Consider the following 21,696-nt stretch of genomic DNA (forward strand, 5'->3'; position numbering starts at 1 on the left):
AATCATGTTGCGTCTGCTTCTCCGTTCGGGAGGCTTCTTAAGGGTAGGATGTGGGATACACGGGTATCTTTCATCGCCCCCGCGCCAGAGTCACGAGACGAGCGCGCGCGCCGCCGGGCATGTGCAGAGAAGGCACTTCGGCCACTCTTCTCGTTCCCAACTCTGGCGTGACGGCACGACTACGTACTGGCCCCGTAGGGAAAGGGGTGAACGCCTTACCTTGAGTGCAACCGGTTGCCTCAACAGAGGAATGCCAGAGGGGTTAAAAGGAGGGGCTCGCGGCGGAAACGCTCTTTCTCGCCGCGGTACTCTTGCCGACGGACCCACTTCCTGCCTGCGCCTCCCGGACGACCTAATAACCTAACGCCGGTCGCCGACGACTTGGTGAGCCGCTGACCCCCTATTTTTATCGGATAGAACATTCTTCCGTGTGTGCTTTGCCTTGCGCTAGGTTAATAAACTGTTTCCTAGCGTGCTCTGCCGTTGCCTATTTCGTCCGAACCTGCCGTGGCTGCGACTCTTCGCCACGGGTTGGGGAAACGAGTCGCGTACGAGTAAACGCCAGCGTGTAGCCGGCACGGAAGCTCGCCTTCCCGTGAAGGAAATGTTCCTAGTAGACCGAACTGGGGGATGAATTATATTAATACATGAAAGGGGCGGTTGTGTCTTACTATCTTGTGAACACATATAAATATTTTTAAGTGGTGCAATAAACCAAATGGAAGAATCATTGATTTGTTATACAACTGCTTGCGGCACCCTGGCGAAAATCTTTCCCAGCCCAAATGGTTTATGGAACAATTTCCAGATGGTTCCAGTTGGAACCAACTGGAAATTGTTTCATAAACCAGTTGAGCTGGGAAAGATTTTCACCTGGGCAATCATAGTATCTGAACTTACTATTGATTGCGATAGAATTAGTAAGATTGAATCCGACGTTCTCTTCACTAAAATCCTTGGTTCCTGCCTGCATAACACACACACACAAAAATTAACTCAAAAGCGAAATGTGTTCTTGTATGGGCAAAGCAGACGCATATTGTACACTCAAAAGGTCTTATAAAAATGTGTAATGTCAGGGAGAGATGTCTTATTGTCAGCTGAAAAATCTCTTATGCACGACGACCTGAGTCGCTTTAGAAAGGTTTATTTTAGCTCTTTGTAGTTATCCGAGACTTACTGTGTTCAGTGCGGTAGACGTGTTTTTCAGGTTTTTTTTTTGGTCCACACAAAGTAACGTTATCAATCACGTGACCAGGTAAAAACAGAGCGGTAGCGTAAATGCCCTGCGCGACGACACATTGCGCGCGCTGCAGCGACCGGCGGTCGCCGCACCGATTCTCAGTATGTGAAGGATACACGATCCGCCCAAACTGTCGACGCTATATCCGAGAAAGTCCCGAGGGTGGCCGTCTTCGCCTTATCCGTGCATTACATAAAGACTACTCAGCGTTCATGCCGCGTATAAGTCCTCAAAATGAAGCCGATAATTTACAAATAGTAAAGAAAAGGCGAACGATTTTTCGTGGTTAGGCCAAATGTGAATTAGGTGCACTGACACTCACTTCGTTTTCACTTCAGTTTCGGTTCGAAGCCCAGTTTTCAAGGTCAAGCAGGCTTCAGACACAGATCGGCGAAATCGGACTTACGCTCCGCTTTAATGCGTTAATGGGTAAATTCCCAGATATGCAGAATTGGTCATTGTCTACTTGACATTCACAGATCGCTAGGAGTCCTCATACCATCCTGACGCAGTGGTGCAGCGGTTAAGCGATGCGCCACTGCCCTGTGATGGCAGGTGGCTTGTGAGACCCAGGTTGCTCTTCCAGAGCAACCTCAAGGTCATAGAGAGAGGCTTCGGACAGACGAACAAATCTGAGATTGGGGGTTCTAGTGCTAGCGCATTAGATTTCTCATTCCCGCCCCTCGCGGCACCGTCCGGTGCCGGCCTCTCGCGCCTTTGAAGGTCAGATCGTAATGCACGTTAACTTGTGAAACAAGGCGCTACATTTACTGACACAAAAAGACAGGACGACAATCACAGGGCTCTGTCTTTTTGTGTGTGTTATTGTATACTGTTTCACAAGTTAAACTAGTCCGGCAGCATACCTTACTGATCGTAATGCACGCGCTGTCAGTAGTAAGGTGCTGTCAATGGCTCGCCGAAAACAGCGCCGATCGACGCTGGTAGACGAAGCAGCGAAGAAGGCGGGGTGCACGGCCAGTAGGATATTGCGGCACGTGCATCCCTACCACTCTCCTCGGTTGTCTAGCCGTGAAGGAGGAGCGAGCGGCAAAAAAAAAAAGTATTATAGAAAGCTGAGATGCGTTGGCTGGGAGACGCTTTCGTTAGCGGAGTGCTGTTCCGGTCTGTAATCTTTTTTCCTCTTGCTCAGTCCGATATACGAGTCGAGAGGGAAAACGTGGAGGACCGTTTTTAATCGCCGATATCATCTGCTCCACTCCATCTCATAAGTTCCTTGCAGCACTATAAGCTAGAGACCTCAGCCGATCAGGAGAGCGCGAATTTTGCGGGACGTTACGCTGCTTACGGAGACGCAATCATAACTTTAGAGTTACTGTATATATGCTACCAAAGGTAACTCTACATAACTTCAGCTAGGGGCGCAACCTGGTTTTTAGACCGGAAACAATTTATGTCACGAAACCGAAATTCGTCTTTAAGCCTAGTAGCGGCAGTATAGTCACTTGGAATGTAAAGAAAAAGATTTATCGCTCATGCATTTTGCTGTAGGTGAGATGAGACAAAAAGAAAGCCCGATGCCCAATTTATGACCAGTGAACGTACCGAAAACCTAGTAATTACGGGTTCACTCCAAAGCGAGGGGTCCTGTTTCGAAGAGCGCCGTCATGTTGGAAACATACTCAAGATTTGCGCACACTAAACTCGGGAAATAGCGCGCGTAACGAGAACGTACGTTAAGGCTCGATTTGAAATAGCATTTGGAGCATGCGCATTTGAAGACATGCTATCCCATATGCCTATTTTATACCGACTTCCGCAGCGTCAGAACGTCGTCTCTGCACTCATCGCAGCTTTGGTAGTGCTGCAAGGTACTGAAGATGGAGTATAAGTTGAAAATGTTTGCGGGAGGATGATAGGCGATTCATATCTATCAGTATTTCGGTTTTTCATGCCCTCAATAAAAACCGTTGCAGTGCCCCTTTAAAGGGCAACTCCGTCGTTTTTTGGACGAAACACAGTTTGAGTTTCCTATCTTTTGTCATTTTAGAACAGTTCAACTCGGCAGGTCACGCGAGGCACAAAGAAAGCAACAATATAACTACTGATATGTAGTTTGTTGTTATTCCAGCTCTTAATTGCAGCAGGCTTGCAGTGAATTGAAAATACATGTAAGCGTCTATATTGCAGGTTTTTGCGTGCCTCACGTGACCTAAAGATCAACCTATCAACCACACGCCACAGTCACCGTCCGGTTGCTGGAACTGAAACCGACACATGAAATAAATTCAATTCTAAATCAATTAGCGGTGACAGGGTGTCTGAAATAAAAATAGTGTTTTTAGAACGCACTATCAGCCGCGGCGGACGTCGACTCGTAACTTAAAAAGGCATAGTAATTATAAGTGTTGCTATAATTAACCAAGATTTATCAATTTTTAATGAACACAGGTGGTTAGTACCAGTGCACACTTCGTAGCCTCGTACAAGACGATGCCAGTCAGTTTCTGAAAAAAAAAAAGAAAAAGTCATTCTCTAAGCACTGCAGCGCGAAGAAATCCAGTGCATTATCTACACACAACCGAAACTGAACGCATGAGGCGCTGAGGCGAACGCATGAGTTCGAGCTGCCTGCGCCACTGTATCACGTCATGTGTATTCTTTTTTCTTGCGTCGCGTGGTGCAAAGAAAAGGATAGTGGTCGCCAGCTACTTGGCCGTTATATTGGTGAGCGACGAAGCAAAAGAAACTGCATGCCGCTCAGCAAAGATGACAATCTGGTGAAGATAAATCGCCGTAGACGCACGAACGGCCCTGTTTGCATAACCAAAAGCGGGCTTTTATCGCTTAATGCATTCGGCTTAAAAGGCACCGTGTCGATCGCCCTTTTGACCGCGATACGCGCGATGCTCAACTTTTCATAACCAAAATAAAATACTCGCGAAAACGCGCCAGCCAGCGAGAGTGAGTGAATGTGAGTGAGTGAGTGAGTGAGTGAGTGAGTGAGTGAGTGAGTGAGTGAGTGAGTGAGTGAGTGAGTGAGTGAGGCAGCGAGCGTGGGTGATTGTTTATTGCTGAAAGTATTTCTTAGCGGTAGCTCCTTCGTGGAACCTCGAGCGCTGGTTGGTGCCCCTATTCCAGGGCTCCACTTGCTTCCGCCGCCCGTACAGCACGCTGTGCAGACCTCGTTGGTCTGCACAGCTCTCGCTGGCCAGCATTACACCCCATTGTTTCTCACGAGGGTTGTGTATTACTTGTACCACGTCAATCTTTTGGCACGCCCATGTTATATGATTTATCGTGGGTCTTCCCCCACACCAAGGGCATACACCTGGATATACTGTGGGGTTAATGATGTTCATACAGATTCGGGTATGTCCCAGTCTGGAGTTTTATACCAACCTCTTCTTTGCTTAATTCTTTATGCCGCGGTGCGTATCTCTGCTTCGCCCCATTTTATGTTCGAGGGTTGCCGAGTACTCGCAGGCACCGGCGTAGGTCCCTCGAGGCATGTCCCGGGTGCTCGGTACCATACGTATCCTCGAACTACCCGATCCGCCTCTTGTTTCCCCACCATCCCTGCATGTCCGGGCACCCAGATAATCCTGTACTGTACAGGCCCGATTTCAGTGTTTTCTATCCCATCATAAGTCGCTTCAAGGAGTACAGTACGGTCCATTGTTAAAGGGAACATGCGATCGCGTGGCCTCCCCGCTTTGCGAAGCCCTGTTGCCAAGATGCGGCGAGAATAGGCGGCATCAAGCGGATGCGCGGAAAGACGAGCCGCCATGCTTACTGTGCATGCAACTTGTGCCGTCAATTCTCGTATGGTCTAGGCGGCAGCGCTTCGCGAAGCGCGGAAGCCACGCGATCGCATGTTCCCTTTAACAGTGGACCGTACTGTACATGCATGGCGCTTGCCCAGTTTTCCATCCTTGATCCCTTCCAGTACATGTTTCCAGTACATCGGCGAACCGGAGCAGCTCTCACAGTCCCCGAAGGAGCAAGATCTGTGCATGGAACATACCGTTGCGGTCCAATCACACCTCAAGGTGAATCCAAATCGCCCATTGAAACACGCTCTTCGGTTTCACGGAGCAAGAAAACTTGCTCCAGATTGCCGATTATACTGTCACGAACCAGGAGGAGGGCAGCTGCAGACGTAGACGTAGAATGGGGCCTCAGAGCAGTCGAGTTTAAGCTCAAAAACCTAGCCCAGCCCAAGAGCTCCTCACGCAACTGTGTCCGCTTCATCGTCCTCGCGGCTCAGCGCGGAGGTGGCGCGGGTCACGCACGTGGCAATATGACCCCCGCTAATATGGACGATTCTAATTGTAGAAAATTTTTCCGGGGGCACATCTTTTTCAATGTATTTATGCCTCGTTAATACGGAAACTCGACACTCGCGGTGCGCGGAAAATAGACATGGTGGAGATGACCAGAGACCATTGGGGCCCATGTATTTTTGCCGAATTAATATATGGACAGCGATGAAAAGAAAACCTCGACTGCCTCAATCACACCTTTCTTTCCCTGTACTTTGAATGCAAGACATCACCATAGGGCAGTGCAAAAGTGGAAATGTCTGAATGATGGCTTTTTTCCAGCTGTACAGTGCCAAGGGGCCCAGTCGATGCACCGTAAGAATTTCTGTACAGCATCAACGGCTGTGGAAAAAAAAAAAAAAAACTTCTGCAGCTATGTACTATCAGTTCGTGGGATGTGAACAGTTGTAAGTGATAATGGTGACTACGCTAATGCACTTCTAGCTCACATTATTTCGTCAGATTTCAACTTTACTATTAATCATGCATGTTAGAAGCAGATCTTAATTCTTTAAGATTTGCCATTACGTACGACTTGCTTTATGAACAATTTTGCCTGGGAACAAAAGTGTCCATATAAAGAAGGCACGACTGTATATACCTAGATAGATGAGGAAATGTCTGTGATGCACATGCTAAGCAAAAGGCATGCATTAGAGCTTACCCGTGATGCTATGCAAGTGTATTAGCACAAATGCAACAGACATTCCACACCACTAACCTGACTTACTGAACACTCGGAGTACTGACACTACCATTTCACACCACACCAGCGGTCACTGAAATTTTCACTATCACAAGGGTAAACATAACATAGCACATAACCGAAATTGGTATGTGTGTCCGTTTTTCTCAGTCCTTGTCTTTTTTTCTGCGCTAAGTTTCTTTCCTGGAACAGAAACTGTTTGGTAAAGGCTGATACTGAGCAAGCATACTAGGCCACCAATTTAAATTTAACCCAGAGCTAATCAGGCTTAGCTGTTTGTCAGAAAGCATTCTATCTTGTTTAAAGGGACAGTCTACTGACTTTTGTTGATGAAATAAAAAAAAAAGCTCCTCGCCCAATTAAATGAATACCCTGGCTATGGCGCTGAGAAGTGCTGCAGAACAACTTAAAGGTGCACTGAAGAGGAATCTGAACTCGCCTTTTTGCCGCGGGAGCTCGATCTACACGTTCCGAGCATTCTTAGGAACTTCGATTTATTGCCCTGTGTGGCCGATTTCTCTAATTAAATCGAATTAACGTCCGGCTCCCGCCTTTATTTTTGAATTCTCCCTCATACGGTGGGCGGAGTCGACCAACGCGTGGAGTGCCTTTCAGCCAGCTCCGTGGAGGCTTTGCTTTCGCTTTGTTGTTTTTTAGGTTTCCGTGAATAAATAGTTTCATTTGCAGATAATATAGCCGCAAAATAAGCCCGCAGAAATAAAAATACGCGCGGACTATTTGCTTCTGTGGATTACTACGTATTACTCCGCCGATGGCAGAGCGGCAAGCCGCCACGGGACTGCGTGAAAGGCACTCCGCGCATTGGTCGACTCCGCCCACCGTACGAGGGAGAATTAAAAAAGAAAAGCGGGAGCCGGACAGTAATTCGATTTAATTAGGGAAATCGGCCACACAGGTCAATAAATCGAAGTTTCTAAGAATGCTCAGAACGTGTAGACCGAGTTCCCGCGGCAAAAAGAAGAGTTCAGATTTCTCTTCACTACACGTTTAAAACCTAATTTTTTTCCATATGGTAGCCTTGTTTTCTCATGGTAGAAGGCAAGGCTAGTGACACAAAACAGTAAGTACAGAGAAGAGACTATGCAACCCCTTGGACGCGACTACTGCGTTACCAAGGTGGTATGTGATGGCAATAAGCATTCCATTAAACGATATGGATATGTTTTGTTGAAACTCTAATTGAGAGCATTAAGGTGGTTTAAAAATACCATTAACAAAATAATACAGGTGACATATAGCACAGGTGCTAATAACTACTTTTGCCGCAAACAGCACTGCAAGCTTGGTGGCAGTGTCGGCTGTGAGACTTTTTCTAAAACATTTTAAAAGATGCAAGGTTAAACAATAAAAGCAGGTGCAATTTATTGAAAAATTCACAGATGATCAATGAGATTGATGTGGCTGTACATTCTTTGCAGAACCCATGCACCTGGTGGTGGGTGTCACTGTTCCTTCCACTTGGTACATCTACCCTCTCCACACACTACTCACCAACAACGCTTTCCTCCTCTCCACTCTCCCTTTCCAATTCCACTTAGCGGCATCACATAACATTACATTAGATGGACAGATTTTGAATTGCCAGTAGTAATGCTCATGCATGGAAAGTATGCTGCCTTAAGTTAATATGAACAAAAATAATTGTATGACGCTGGGGCATAGTCATGAAATGCAGTATATATTCACTCCAGGCATCTTCCATGTATGCTGAAATGAGAGAACACAGCGTGGCACTACCATCCGCTCAGATCTGACTTTCTTTGCCAATTTAAAATAAAAATTCTCCCTCCCCTATGCCGAGAGTTCAGCCCTCGCTATTGCTACCATGTGACAAGATCTACCAAATATGCCATTACTTTTATACTTGTTTCCAACAGTAGATCGTCCCTTTAACACACATTTCTACTGTTGCCATCTGCTGCAGGAAGTCAATACTAATTATAACTGCAGTGAATTCCATTTTTTGTTCTTCACCAATGGTAATAACTAGGGTTACATACATCAGGCGGTTCCTTTCCCCTTCCTCTTCAATGGTTGCTGAAATGCCTCCACCTAAAATAGGTAAACAGTTACTCAGACCTATAATTCTAGAACAAGTACGTGAAAAGGAAAATTAAAGAGGGCAATGAACTTTAAGCAGGCCAACTGCTGTGTACTGAGGAACTGTCTGTGTAGATTTATTGTGGACATCTATGTACAAAGAAAATGCTCTGCCGAGGTTTGCTGCCTACAAGGACTCTTCAGGAGTGTCTTCATTGCTTGTTTGCCGGACAACACCTAAGGAAAAAGACCACATCCAAGATGACTATTATTTGCAAGCTTACTTGACCTGCTGCCATTTGCGCTACTAAAGACAATGAAAACCATTATTGGTACCTACACCAAAAGTTTCTGCACATGATGCATGTGCATCATGCACCATATGCAAGTATCTATTTCAATAGAAGTGGAAAGGTGGTGACAACCTTTACACTATAATCACCACTTCCCTAAAGGCACACATTTGCAATTATGCACTGCTGTGTAGAGGGAAGGTACACTGCCTTCAGGGAACCGTTTACGTAACTATATAATTCTGAACTGCTATACCAAGTCAAACATTGCGACAAGAACAAAAAGTTCCGAGAAGATCCCCATAGGGAACAAATATTCAAGTGTGCAAAGCCTGTTGGCTTTGCACACTTGGCTTTGCCCTGAAGGAAATTACATATGACGACTGTTTGTTCAGATGCTGAGTGCATGAAAACACTGCAAGGCAAACACAAATGGACTGCACAAAATCTTTCTCGTCAGAATTCATGGCACCAGGTGTTCACCTTTTGCTTCCTCACACCAAGACACTTCACTGATCAGCTTACAGTGACACGTAGAAGACAGTTCTGACTGGGATCAAACACTTGTATCATATCATCATCAGGCTGCTAACTGACCTCTTACAGCTCTTCCTTGTATCCGCTGCCCCAACCATGAAAAGTGCGCTCGCAGCAAGTATGGTTTCTAACACAATTTCACAACTTCACTGCGTAGTTACTATGAAAAGGCGTTTAAGAACTGCAGGCTGCTGCATAAGAATGAGAGTTCTAGAAGTTTTCGGGACCGTAATCCTATCTCACTGAAGCCCACATAATAGAAACCACTGCCTTTATAAAGCCACAATAACTATTAAATAATGCAACACACTCAGTGAAGCACCGAGATAGTTACCTCTAATAGAACATCACCTAAGGGGACAGCTTTTTCAAAACGATGCTCTTTTTGCAGCACACTGTTGTGAAAACTGCCACAAAATCAGTTAAAATTAAAAAAAAAAATGCCAGAAACAAGGGGATGGGGCAGGGGTTTGCCAAAATGCGTTGCATAAGAATAAATAAGAGCTTTAATATTAAGTTTCCCCAGAAGGGACGAAACATCAGCATGACAACTTTTACTGCTTTACTTGAGACCAACCACCACACTATGGCTGTTATGCTATGAATGCCTGAAATTAAGACAGTTGCCCACCACTGTTTTCTACAAGAATCAGAACTGACTGAATTCAGTCCAATCCTACTGAAATGCTTCTGCTGGGTGCTGAAAGTGTGGGATGCCACATCCATCAAAAAATCCATTGTCGTGAGCTGCGAGTGAGTAACATGGAATTAAATGGTCAGTTGCACACTAAGATAAGCAGACTGTGCAATACATCCATCAATTCCAGGATGTCTGCGCAGGATGCATGACAATCTGCATTTCTTCCAGATCTGGCATCCCACCAATTTTGGCTTAAAACAGTATGCGCAGCAACCATGCAGTGTGCACGGTGGCAAGGACGTACACCTGAACCACGCTCTACAGTTTACACGGAAAGGTAGAATGTAGAGTGGCAGCTGTGCGGTGATAAGGCGCTGAAAATGGTCCAAATAAGCACTCACTACATAGAAAGCACAGACTCAAGAAGTGTACACATGCCTGCATTACAAACCATCCTATTGAGTCAGCACATCTCTGTTTTTGATAAATCTCTTAAAGGGACACTGAGGAGAGCACTATTAATATATTTTTTATAGCAAAATCCGATAGTTCGGCATGTCATGGCTTTGTTGCCACTTGGCCGGCAGCGAAAAATGCATTTATTTCTAAGAAATTTGGATTCGAAGTTGAAAAGGTTTTTCCCGCCGCTGTGATTCAAACCTGGGATTCGGCTATGACGACAGAGGACTAAGTGACGTGAAACATGACGTGACATGACATGATGCAGACTCCGTGATTTCTGGCGCCAGCAGTGCGGCCTAGCAGCAGCCGAAAAGAAAGCTACCGCCGGCCGCACGTTGAAGGCATCTATCGGCTATTGCGGCCGTCGCTACAGTCGCTTCGCTTACGTTTGCACCGGCGTTTTGCGAGCGTTACGATGGATCTCGTTCTCGAAGTCGTCAACGAAGTTCTCGCAAATAGACACCTTTAGCATACCGTGTACCTTGATACCGCTAGCGGACTACCGGGAGCCCGCCTAACGCCGGCGAGCAGGCGCTGATTGGTCCCGATGCTTCAGGCGAGCGCTTAGCTTCCCGGCACGTGGCGCCATCTGGCGACGTCAAGGAGATTTGCGCATGCATTGGCTGCGCCTCAGTGATTTGTGCTTCTCGTGCCCTAGCGGTGCTAGAACCATTGGTTCTAGCAACACTGTTTTGTTATATGACGTCATGACGCTTGTACTTGCGAGTTTGGCCTGTGGCGGCGATACCTGTATTTTGGTTCTTGCTCTTTTCTACGTTACAAGAGCTTTGTTGTCAGTATGAGTGGCGTTTTTGTAATCAGGAGCTGGTATTCTGTCGATACAAGCCAACTTCAATTTCTCCTCAGTGTCCCTTTAAAATGTGCCCCCACAGTCAGAGCAATGTAGTGTAGAACTGGGACATATCATGGTTGAAAGAAGTGGGCTGGGATAATAAAAATATTCCATTCCAATCCCATTCCATTTTAATTTTTGTTAATCTTCAGCTCTGGCTCAAGGGATGCTACATCCATATGGCATGTACAGCTCCGATTCAAGAAATTAAAACATTTTTCGATATAAAATGTTTACTTCGCACCACAATTTGGAATCATCCTTTTATTGCTGGAAATATTTTTCTCAACAGCGACTTCTGCCGCCCTAACATGTGGGACACTAGGCAAATTCACTACTTGTTATGTACAGCAAAGCTTCAAACATTTGAAATTGACTTCAAAAATTACATTTCTCATCACGCACGATGGTTTTCTTACCGACAATGTGCAAAAATTTGTTTTTATTGCAGAATTAAAATGTAGTCAATTAGGTTGAATTAAAAAAATGGTGTCCACAGAAGACAGGTGGATCATTCTTAACGCACATATTGCACAAAACTGTTTAGAATCTCTTGAACCTATGCTAGTGGGCACAAGCTTTTACACAATAAACTGAGTTACTGCGCAAAAAAGCGGTGTCCTACATGTAGGACGCTAGGCATGTATGCTCCAGTTTGTGTGGAATCACGATCATTTTACTAAAGTACAGCCCCGGCCCTCACTGCAATGTTCCCATCGCTATGCTTTATTTCATTTCCTCGTTTACTGCTCCAGTTCCAGCAGAATCGCAGATTTGATTAAACAAAGCAGAGACCCACCAATATGCTCCTTGCTGTGTTTTACTGTTCCTTACATAGAAGAAACCTTGTCATGATAAAATGCCTGCAGACTCCCGTGCATCAAGTTTTCACTGAAAATGTAGCTGTCCCAAGCTGTTCCTGCATGTTATCATGCAATTAAAATGCAGAAATTGTGAAAAATTCTAAAGCCACAGTGAAAATGGACAGAACACTAAAACAACTTGCTAGCAGAGCCCTGTGAGTATGCGTGTGCGTGTGTGCGCATGCACGTAGACACACCCACACAAACATAGCACATACTATAAACTGCACAGAATGCTTGGCTGCTGATGCATTTGTAATGAAACTGCACACTGTAGCCTCGTGCATTAATGCATTACCCCCCCACTTGCACTGCTCTCTCTGTAGCCACTCAGTTCACACAGTTGAAGAAGCACTAGTTTTTCCCTCTCAAAAGCGCTTGATGGAGGTAATTTCTGCCTGCGACACTGACTGCCACAACATTCTGTCTTGCCAAGATGAGAAAAAGTAGGACACGAAAGAAGCAGATAGAGGTGTTGGCCCTAATGGCTTCTCACCACTTGCCTGTACGCCAGAAAAAGACAAGTACCTTGCTCACCTGGTGCGGCCTGCTGACTAGGAGGGTTTGCAGTGCGTGTGTGCAAGACTACCTGCGGTCCCCCTCCGTAGCTGCCCTGCAGGAACTGCCACATGGCCTCCGAGAGGGAGCCATAATCACTGCCTGGGTGGAAGAACGATCGTTGGTTAAAAGTGCAGAACAAGAAAAGGATATATATGTATATGATATGAAAAGACTACTGCTCATTAAAAAAAAAAAATGCTAAACATGATTTCATACATCCTCCACTGCTGCCAGAGTGTGCCGTCCAGGATATCAGACCATATTTACTGCATTTTATGTGTACTTTTTACATGAATATTTAGACGCACTTTTTCGCATGAAATGCACCTTCAACGATGCCATTTATACTGCCTGCACTCTCAATACCACTGTTGATGTCACCTGTGGTGCTCATTTAACAGCCACGGCCATGTTTCCTTAGCTAACTGCACGGACTACCGGTTGAGCCAGCATGACGACGATGACAAGGAATCTATATTATTCCATGCAAGTAGTTCCTGTTAGTGCTGGCGATGCTGCTAGATTTTCACTATTCCTGCAGGCAAAAAAAACTACCCTGTTAAAAATTCTCTTAACTCCTTGTACACAACAAAGCCCGAAACTTCGCACAGATAAACTGGCGGCAACATTTCCAAATTTCATTTTAACATCACTTATGTGACTGTAAAAATTCTTGGCAGCTGATGGCATGAGCAGTGAAAGTCGTCTGCTTGTGTTGCTGCGCGAACACCTCGGGCATGTGCGAGCAAGGTCAATGCTTTCGCGTGTGCATGGTTCCAATTTGCTGCTGCCGCATCTCTCTGTCGGTGGTTCCGGAGTCTTGCAGACAAGGATACAAGAGAAAGAGGAGGTAAGCAGCAATGACCGAAGTATGTGCGGAAAGACCAGGAAGACGAATACCCATACAGGGGGAAAACAGGTGCGATAACCGGACGTCGGTAAGCATCAACCAATGACGTTTTCATGGATGGGACCGGCGGGGCGCAGCCCTCAAGCTGTTTTGTTTATTTTTGTCTGGTGTCTCCGCAAGCATGAGTTGAGGAGGGAGAAGAGGAGAGTCATTTTTAATCGCCAACAACTCAATACCTTCGGTTTTAATGGAGCTGGCTCAAAAATCCTTGCGGTGGGGAGACATGTGATGGAATGCCTATTGCTGACTTGCTTTACAGTGGACACAATTAATCAAGCACTCCAAACCAGTCTGTACAAGTTGATTCTCTATTTAAACTGAGAGCTTGGGATACTAAAGTTCATTGTCTATGAAGTTTTGCGTAAGAAGCTATAGCAGTCTGCCCGCAAAGTCCAGCTGTTCGAGAGCTACACCCAGAATTACACCCTGCAAGATGGCTTTCTGCAAAGCAGATGCTGAAGAAGCGCACAACTGGCCATGCATTCCCAAAGGAGAAACCTTTAATGTATGACTGAAAGTTAATGGACTGACAGGGCAACATGAGACAAGCTCCTCTATTTCTGCCTAAAAGCCTATTTCTGCTGATCCTGACATGGCACAAAAATATGATATAGCTCAGATCCCAGACAGATGTTATTTTCAGCATGAAGTGGCTTCCACTGTTTATGCTGCAGCTGCAAAAGGCCATCACTACGAGTGCTTTACAGCACATGAACCCTGTCCGTTTTAGATCTTTGCACCTGGGACTACTAAAAGAATACATTTCCTGATTATAAGTCGCACGCCTGTCCAAAAAAAGAAAAAGAAAAAAAAAAGCGTAAGTTGCACTGATGTACTATAAGAAGCATGTGCTCATTCAGTAAGAGTTATAAAAACGTGCTCACGGTCCTTTCGTTAGAGAATGGGACAAAAATACACGTATGCAGCAGCTGCTGTGCTGTGACACGAGTGCTCTTGCACCTTTGCGCCAGTCCCGGAAAATCTTTTCATTAAGTCGAATGCTCTCCCTGCTGCCTGGTGTCCATTCTCCAGCACACATTCAGTGGCATGCAACTTGAGTTCTGCACCATAGCTCCTTCACTTTGCAGGCAGAATCATGTGGAGCAAGAACAATGCATGACACGTGCGAAGCCAAACAAATGTGACGCCGAAATCGAAACTTTCGAGAATATGGCTGGACCGACTAGGCTGGATGTGGCAGTGGCGTGTGCTTCGTACTGCAATCATTTCGGCTATGGACAGTGGAAAGATTATGCAATTCTACCCATATGATGCAGTATTAAAAAAAAAGAAAAAGATTTTTTTCCTCTTTTACACATTGATTTCCTTTGAAACCAGGGGTGTGTGAACATTCAAAACTTTGAATAGTTGGAGAATAGTATTTACTATTTGATTCACATTGCACTTTCCCTATTTGAACCTCCTAAACATTCAGAACTTACGATTTCTTTGCTAAACATGCAGCGAAACATCACGACATCACGACTGCCAGCACACGGCAAAAGCTAGGTCTTGCATAAAGTCAATGCGTTGATGACCATCGAGAGCCACCATGGTGCGGCTGCTGCGCTCTTGCACATTGAAAAATGAAGCACAGCCCCATGCGGCACTTCCTAGCGTCGTGCCCCAACGCAGCCCACAGCTGGCTGTGAACCTGACAGGCAGCAATCCTCTGGTTTTAGATCACTAAGATTAGAAATGTAGAGCGCACGGAAGCGGCCTGGCTTGTGAATGAAGTGGAAGGGATGAAGTTGCAGGCCGCATGCGCTGCTGTGGTTGTTCCATGACAACTGCTTTGATTGTTCCCAATTTTTTTCAGTCCAAAGTGGACAAGAAGGCTTGAAGCCAGCCCGTGCAACCACAACACGTACATGGTGGCCCACGCACTGAAGGGTGTACTGGCGTGGTTTCATTTTCGGACCATTGGTTCGTGACAGTGTTTGAGCCCATCATGGGGCTTGCAGTCTGGAGAAACCTATACACAAGGAATAAGCGGGCTATGCCTTGCCATGAATGCTGCGTCTGGTGCGGGCGGCATATAACAACCGGCGCTTTGTCTTCAGGCGTCGCGAGTGTGCATGGAAGGGATGGCCCCGCTTGTGTTGCAGCTCAAGTTGCTGCTCTTGTGTCTGTTTCACCAGCAGTCTTGTTGCGTTTTGCCAGCTGTGCCTTGCACCCTGCCCCCTCTGATAACTGACTGCTGATGTCACTCCTCCAGTAAGAAGTTATGCAGTCATGTTACGATGCTTCGTGACAGCATCCAGTAAGCTCCTTTGTCATGTGAGCACTAAGCCAAACTACCACACTAGACTTTCTTTTTTTTTTTCACTGAACGAAGTTTTTTATTCAACAATTGTAAAAAGGCATTACTCAATGAAATAAAGTTTATTACTATTACTACTACGATTCCTCTATTTAATGCCTGGTAGGCCTTACAGGCCTAGCAAGTTAAGCTGATGATGGGTTAAAACAATATTTGTTTGCAATGTCAATGTTTCTCTTCATAGCTGCGCTCTGTGAAAAAGTATTTGTCTTTAGTTTGAGCTATCTGTACTGACAACCGAAATAAGTTGAAAATATTTGAAGCTACTCAATTTCATTCGCAACCAATTTTAATTATTCACATTCATTTCGCTATCAAAAATTTGATATTCGTACCTCTATTTCAAAAATATCTACTGGGTACGACAAAAGGTGGTGCATCGTTTTTCACCATATATATAAGTCATACCATTGTGCAAGATGCACCGCCAAGAAATTCAGAAAAAAAAGTGACACACATAAGAAAATAGGTACTGTTCATAAGACGTCAGCGTCCAATGTACAGGGCCAGGATTTTTGCTGCTTGCAGAACTGATGCTGGACAAGCTACAATGTAATTTGAAAATTTTAATAATGCCTGAACCCCCACGATGCGAAAATAAATGTGCACAAGGACACTTCGTGACGCCTATAAATATTAAATGAGGGGGATACTTTACACCTGGTTAAATATGCCCAAGACACCTGCTACGACATACAGACATAACTGAATTTCACTTTAGTGTCCCTGCAAGAACATCTGATTTTGGCACATACTCGATGATGACATTTAAAACACCAGCCTCGTTCCAATGAAAGCAAAGAACGAAGAAAACTCTCACCAGGACGCAAGCTCTGCTGGAGGGAACCCGAACCTCTAGGAGCTGCACAGATGCACCAGTTGTCTATGGGACCAGGCGCCTCTGAAGAAAAGAATGTGCCCTCCCGTGTAAGACACAATGAGATTTTCATTGGAATTAAACAATGAATTACTGCACCACCCCAAGGCGCAGAAGAATCTAGTTAAATAGAATCAAAGAGGGAGGCCACAAAAAATTTCACCCTAATCAGTATTTCTCACCAAAGGTGTTTGAGCTACATTTCAGTATGTACAGTGATTAACAAAACCATTCATGAAACATTACACTTGTAACTTATAAAGATCAATGAAAAGTGATAGCTGATAAAACAACGTACCTCCAAACAGAGGCAACCACAATTGGCTATACACGATTGTGTTGCATAATTAAAAAAAAATGGCAATGAATAAAATAAGCATAAGATAAGAAGATAATGCAATGTCTGCTACAATGAAGCAATCAGTGACAAATATTAATGGATAAAATTCATGCTGCAATGAAAAAATTTTTATTTCGGTGTTGCGTGATGACGATGACACATGACGAAAGGAATGTGGGGTTGTGGATAGCTTTCAGGCTGGCGTGCCCATTTTCAAAGCACCGCCGCTGCCATGTGGTGAAGCCGGCGTTCGATGCACCAGTTGTCATGTGACGAAGACAACCTAGCTAACCGGAGGCTTGCTCTTGCATGGCCTGCTTCACTGTTAAAGGTGATGCAGAAATCAACTGTACCTTAATTTTGAATGAGATGGGGCATCTTATGACACACAGTGACTGGTTCCAAGGCACTTTCAGGAGCAGCTTCAATGAAATAACGAGCTAGGCCTAGTGGCACCCAGCCAGCAGCACACTGCCAGTATGGCAGCAACAGTATATACCAGGGGTGCCCAGACAGGCATATGCAAAGAGCCATAAAAAAATAGTCTCTTCAGTGAAGAGTCGCAATATCAACTGGGCATGGCAATTTTTTTCCTTGCAACAAAGCTGGTGGCAACAGTTAATCACATTCATGCAGCGATTGCTCATTGTGCCTCTGCACTGCGATGCCCCATTGGTGAAGCAAGCACCTCTTTTAAAACATAAGGGAAACTGTCATTATAGGCAGAAAAGGGATGGGGGACACAGATGCCTGAGAGTCGTGAGCTGCACATGGACCCGCGAGGAGTCGCAGTTTAACCACCCCTTGTATATACAATAAGTACTGTATAAACACATGTAAGGGCCGCACTTTTTTTGCCAGATTCGAAGGCCAATTTTTGGGGCGTGGCCCATATATGCAGCAACGTGCAATATTTTTTTTTCAAGTAAAAACACACCAATCAGGGAATGAGCGGCATTTATTCTAAGTTCAGTTGTCACTCTCCCCGAGCTGGTGCTGTGCTCTGGTGCATGCTCATCCCACAAGAAGGCACGCAATATGTCAGCTGTCAACGCGTAGCCGTTGTTCCGCGCTTCCATCACATAACAGAGCAGCTCTTCTTCCAGTTCGGGAAACTTGTACAGCTTGCCTCAAAAAGCGCACTTTTTGCAGCTTGTGTTTCTCAATGCATCCTTTTGGTTGCAATATTGTTGGACGCATTTCTCAGCCAGTCGAATTTCCTGCCCACTGCACACTTGCCGTGTTCGAGAGCTAGCTCCCAGCCGTGTAGCTATTAAGTGCTTGCCCATCATGCAAAAACTGCAACGCTCGGTGCCAGCATGCGAAAGTCACAACTACGGTGAATTAACATGCTACCCCAATTCCCGTGCCTTTGGCAGCTGGAGCTGGTGATACCTGATGCCAATAAGGATAGCGGGAGCTCGTGGTGGAGGAAAAAGTTGACGATGATGATGATGAACCGTGGCCTCGGGCGCTATCCGTTGGCGGCACCTGGAAGCTCCTGTGTGTATGTGCGTGGTCTCTGCGATCAAGTACGCCGTTGCTCGCAGCCGGAGCTGATCGCGAAAGCCATGGTGCGTGCATTTCAAAGGCTATTCCCGCATGGGTTGTGGAAAGTTTGGGTGCGACCCTTACATGAATATTTTATTAAAAATATTTCCTTCGGAAAAACAGGGTGCGGCCCATACACGGGTGCGGCCCTTACACGCGTCTATACGGTAAATATTTTTTTAGAGGAGCACAGCTCTTAGGTGCCTGTTCCCAGGCTGAGTGGCGTGCCTTGGTGTAACCGAGCTCTGAGTGCAGTGGAAGATGAATGACTGAGATAGCAAAGAGCGCAAGGAGGACAGCGGCTGAGGAGAGTACGGCAGTAGCATGAAGGTAGACACACGACGGTGACCCATAGCAAAAATGAAGAAAAAGGTTGTTCTGGAGAACGCATGAAGGTGCGGGCTCTCATTTGAGCGTCTCAACTCACTGCCCTGGTCCTCCTCTCCCCGTGACCTTGGCAAAGCGGTGCGTGGATAGATGGTTTAAGATGCTTCGAGTTCCCTCAAGAAGTCAGGGGGAGGGAGACGCAGTGCTTTGCCTCACAGCCTGCCAAACTGCGACAGCAAGTATGCATTAAGTGGTAGGTATTTCATGAGCCCCTACGCCTTAAGTGGGCCGCCAATACATGGGTTTCAATAGTGGCTAAGCTGGGGAATTCTCACAACTACATTTTAGCTGCAACTACTTGGTAAGCGGGTATGTATTAACAAGGTTTTACTGTAGTTATGTTTAACAGCAATTTTAGTCACTTATGTACCACAGCCCTGTGAAAGGCAGAAAAAAAGTACTAGGTATGTTGCTCTTCTCGAGCAGAAAAGTTTAGATGTTGTCTGCATCTACCTTGGTTACATGGAAAGTAGAAAGCAATGAATTACAGTTAAAGCTAGTTATAACGAAGTTGAAGGGGCCCGGTAATTACTTCGTCATATCCTGTGCAGACCAAGCTTCCAAGAGGAATTGTCATTCCTTCATTATATCCGTTATTTCATTGGAAACAGTTTCGTTATAACGAGGTTCGACTGTATCTACTCGACCATGCCAGAGAATGGAAGTATTACTGCTACTCAACACAAGGAAATTTAGAAACCGGTTTTCATTGCATGTCACTTTCAACGATAGCCCAGCAAAAAGTGCACAGATTTCTGAGCGAGGAGGTGAATGTGCTATGAGCTACCTTCGGTGGGCGATGGTGGCAAATGTCTATTTAGTTCTCACCTGTGTCCTTGCGTCGCACAAAGGCTTCCCACTGCTTGAACCAAGCCATGCTGACTGCATAGACAACTCCTGGGCTGTCCTGGCTTTGCTGAAACTCTCGGTTCAGCTGCACCACGAAGCACCACAAAGTTAGCAAGACATGCACACACCCACAGCAACATCACACTTATATAGGGTGTTCCATTTTATTCACCCAGATTCATTAGAACAGGCAAATCAAATTTAAATGTGCTAGGTAATTAGTATGCTTCAGTGAGGTATTCGGTTTGGTTTGGTTTATGGGGTTTAACGTCCCAAAGCAACTCAGGCTATGAGAGACGCCGTAGTGAAGGGCTCCGGAAATTTCGACCACCTGGGGTTCTTTAACGTGCACTGAAATCGCACAGTACACGGGCCTCTAGAATTTCTCTTCCAAAGAAATTCTAGCCGCCGCGGCCGGGATCGAACCCGCATCTTTTGGGTCAGCAGCCGAGCACCATAACCACTGAGCCACCGCGGCGGCTTCAGTGAGGTATTCACCTGGTCAGATAACCCAAACTGATGTGAATTACTCACTAGCCCGAACAATCACTCTTCAAAAACGGTGTTCTCTGGTTATGTAAACATGCAGATGCCCATGCATACATGCCTGTCCTGTCTGCCTCGTCTTGTGTTCGCCTTTTACCTCTGCGCAATTTGTCTTCAAAAAGCACAAACACACGGCCACAGACAGTGAAGCAACAAGTGCCCGAACGCATGCTTCTCGTATTTTCATTCAATGTCCACAATGAGCCCTTCACTTTACCTTGCACAGAAGACTATAAATAAGTGAGTGAGTAATAAACTCCACTCATTCAACATGAGCTGACATGCTTTACACGGCTGAGTTTTCCTTGCAAGGGCATCTTTAAATTTTCTGCCACACTGACGTCGGTCATTAATACGTTTTCTCTTTCCTTCTCTCCTTATATCTTTCCATTCTGTTTGAACATACCACATCTTATGTATCGCCATGGCAATTGCAAGTGGCATCCTATTAGGCTCCATACCATAAGAAAATTTGATAGAAAAGGACAGCAAAGGCGTAAAGGACAGCAAGAACCGGATCACTGTGCCGATCTACGCAAACATGGATGGTTCGGACAAGAGAGACTTTTTGGTCATTGGCAAATCCAAGAAACCGCACGGCTTCGCCAAGATGCTGTCTATTCCAGTGACGTTGACACTCTGTGCATGTTCCTCGGGAGTTCAGAGTTCGACCAGAACTTTGGTTCGCAGTTGGATGGCAAGGAGGCCGCAATCCAGAAGTCCACACTCGTGAAACGTGTTCAGGGAACGCTGGGCCAGTTCTTCCAGTGGCAATAAATCAATCTGCTGATATTTGTATTTTTTTTTCATAGTCCAGATATAACAAAATAGTGGATATAGCAAAGCGATTTCTGATTCCACCAACTTCACTATAACTGGGCTAGACTGCACTGCATACTGCCACCTATACGTCGACCCCTCAACTTGTACTAATGGGCCAAAAAAAAGTTGACTTTAAATATAAGATGCATACTCTCTCCTGTCCCGCCCTACTTAATGTAGCTCCCCGCGGGGTGGCATGATGGTGTGTGCACAACCCAAGGCAATAAACGCGCAATACAACCACGAAGCCAGCAGTCAGCAACCCAGGTTATGCTGTGCCCCAGCGGACAGACGGTGGAAGCAAATAGGTTAAAAGTCCGACGACTCCAAAGTGAACTGGGACAACTAACAAATAACAGGCGATAAAATAGCGCCCTCACGTGCGGCTCAGCTGACTAGCGGCAAACCAAACAGCAAACGGTTCGGCAGTTTTGGATTTTGGCGCGGGTGCAACTGTTCGTCTGGGAAAGAGACCGCCAGCGTGAGCGAGCATAGTGAATGGCGCACAATTCCCCTCCTCACCACTTGCACCTTTCGCAGCCGCACATGGCAATGTGGCCGCACCGATCTTTCCAAGCCTATCTAG

At 45.7% G+C, this 21,696-nt stretch overlaps 1 protein-coding gene across 12 annotated transcripts in view; it reads right to left on the reverse strand.

The window, feature by feature from the left end:
• Positions 1-8,402: 8,402 nt before the first annotated feature.
• The window catches only part of Usp20-33 (Ubiquitin specific protease 20/33), a 73,414-nt gene continuing 60,120 nt past the window's right edge, over positions 8,403-21,696 (reverse strand). For 9 of the 12 annotated variants that reach the window (XM_089581583.1, XM_089581580.1, XM_089581581.1 and 6 more), the window contains 4 exons: positions 19,722-19,827; positions 16,559-16,639; positions 12,473-12,604; positions 8,403-8,533 (listed from right to left, as the gene is read on the reverse strand). In XM_089581583.1, the coding sequence (XP_089437709.1) occupies positions 8,484-8,533; positions 12,473-12,604; positions 16,559-16,639; positions 19,722-19,827 (369 nt within the window). In that variant the 3' untranslated portion in view covers positions 8,403-8,483. Of the gene's footprint in view, positions 8,534-12,472; positions 12,605-16,558; positions 16,640-19,721; positions 19,828-21,696 lie in introns of those variants that run through there. The other 3 variants (XM_089581589.1, XM_089581585.1, XM_089581590.1) reach the window with 2 other exon arrangements.

Source organism: Amblyomma mixtum, chromosome 3, assembly GCF_055824585.1.
Source record: "Amblyomma mixtum isolate Tamu chromosome 3, ASM5582458v1, whole genome shotgun sequence".
In the NCBI taxonomy this organism is placed as follows: domain Eukaryota; kingdom Metazoa; phylum Arthropoda; class Arachnida; order Ixodida; family Ixodidae; genus Amblyomma; species Amblyomma mixtum.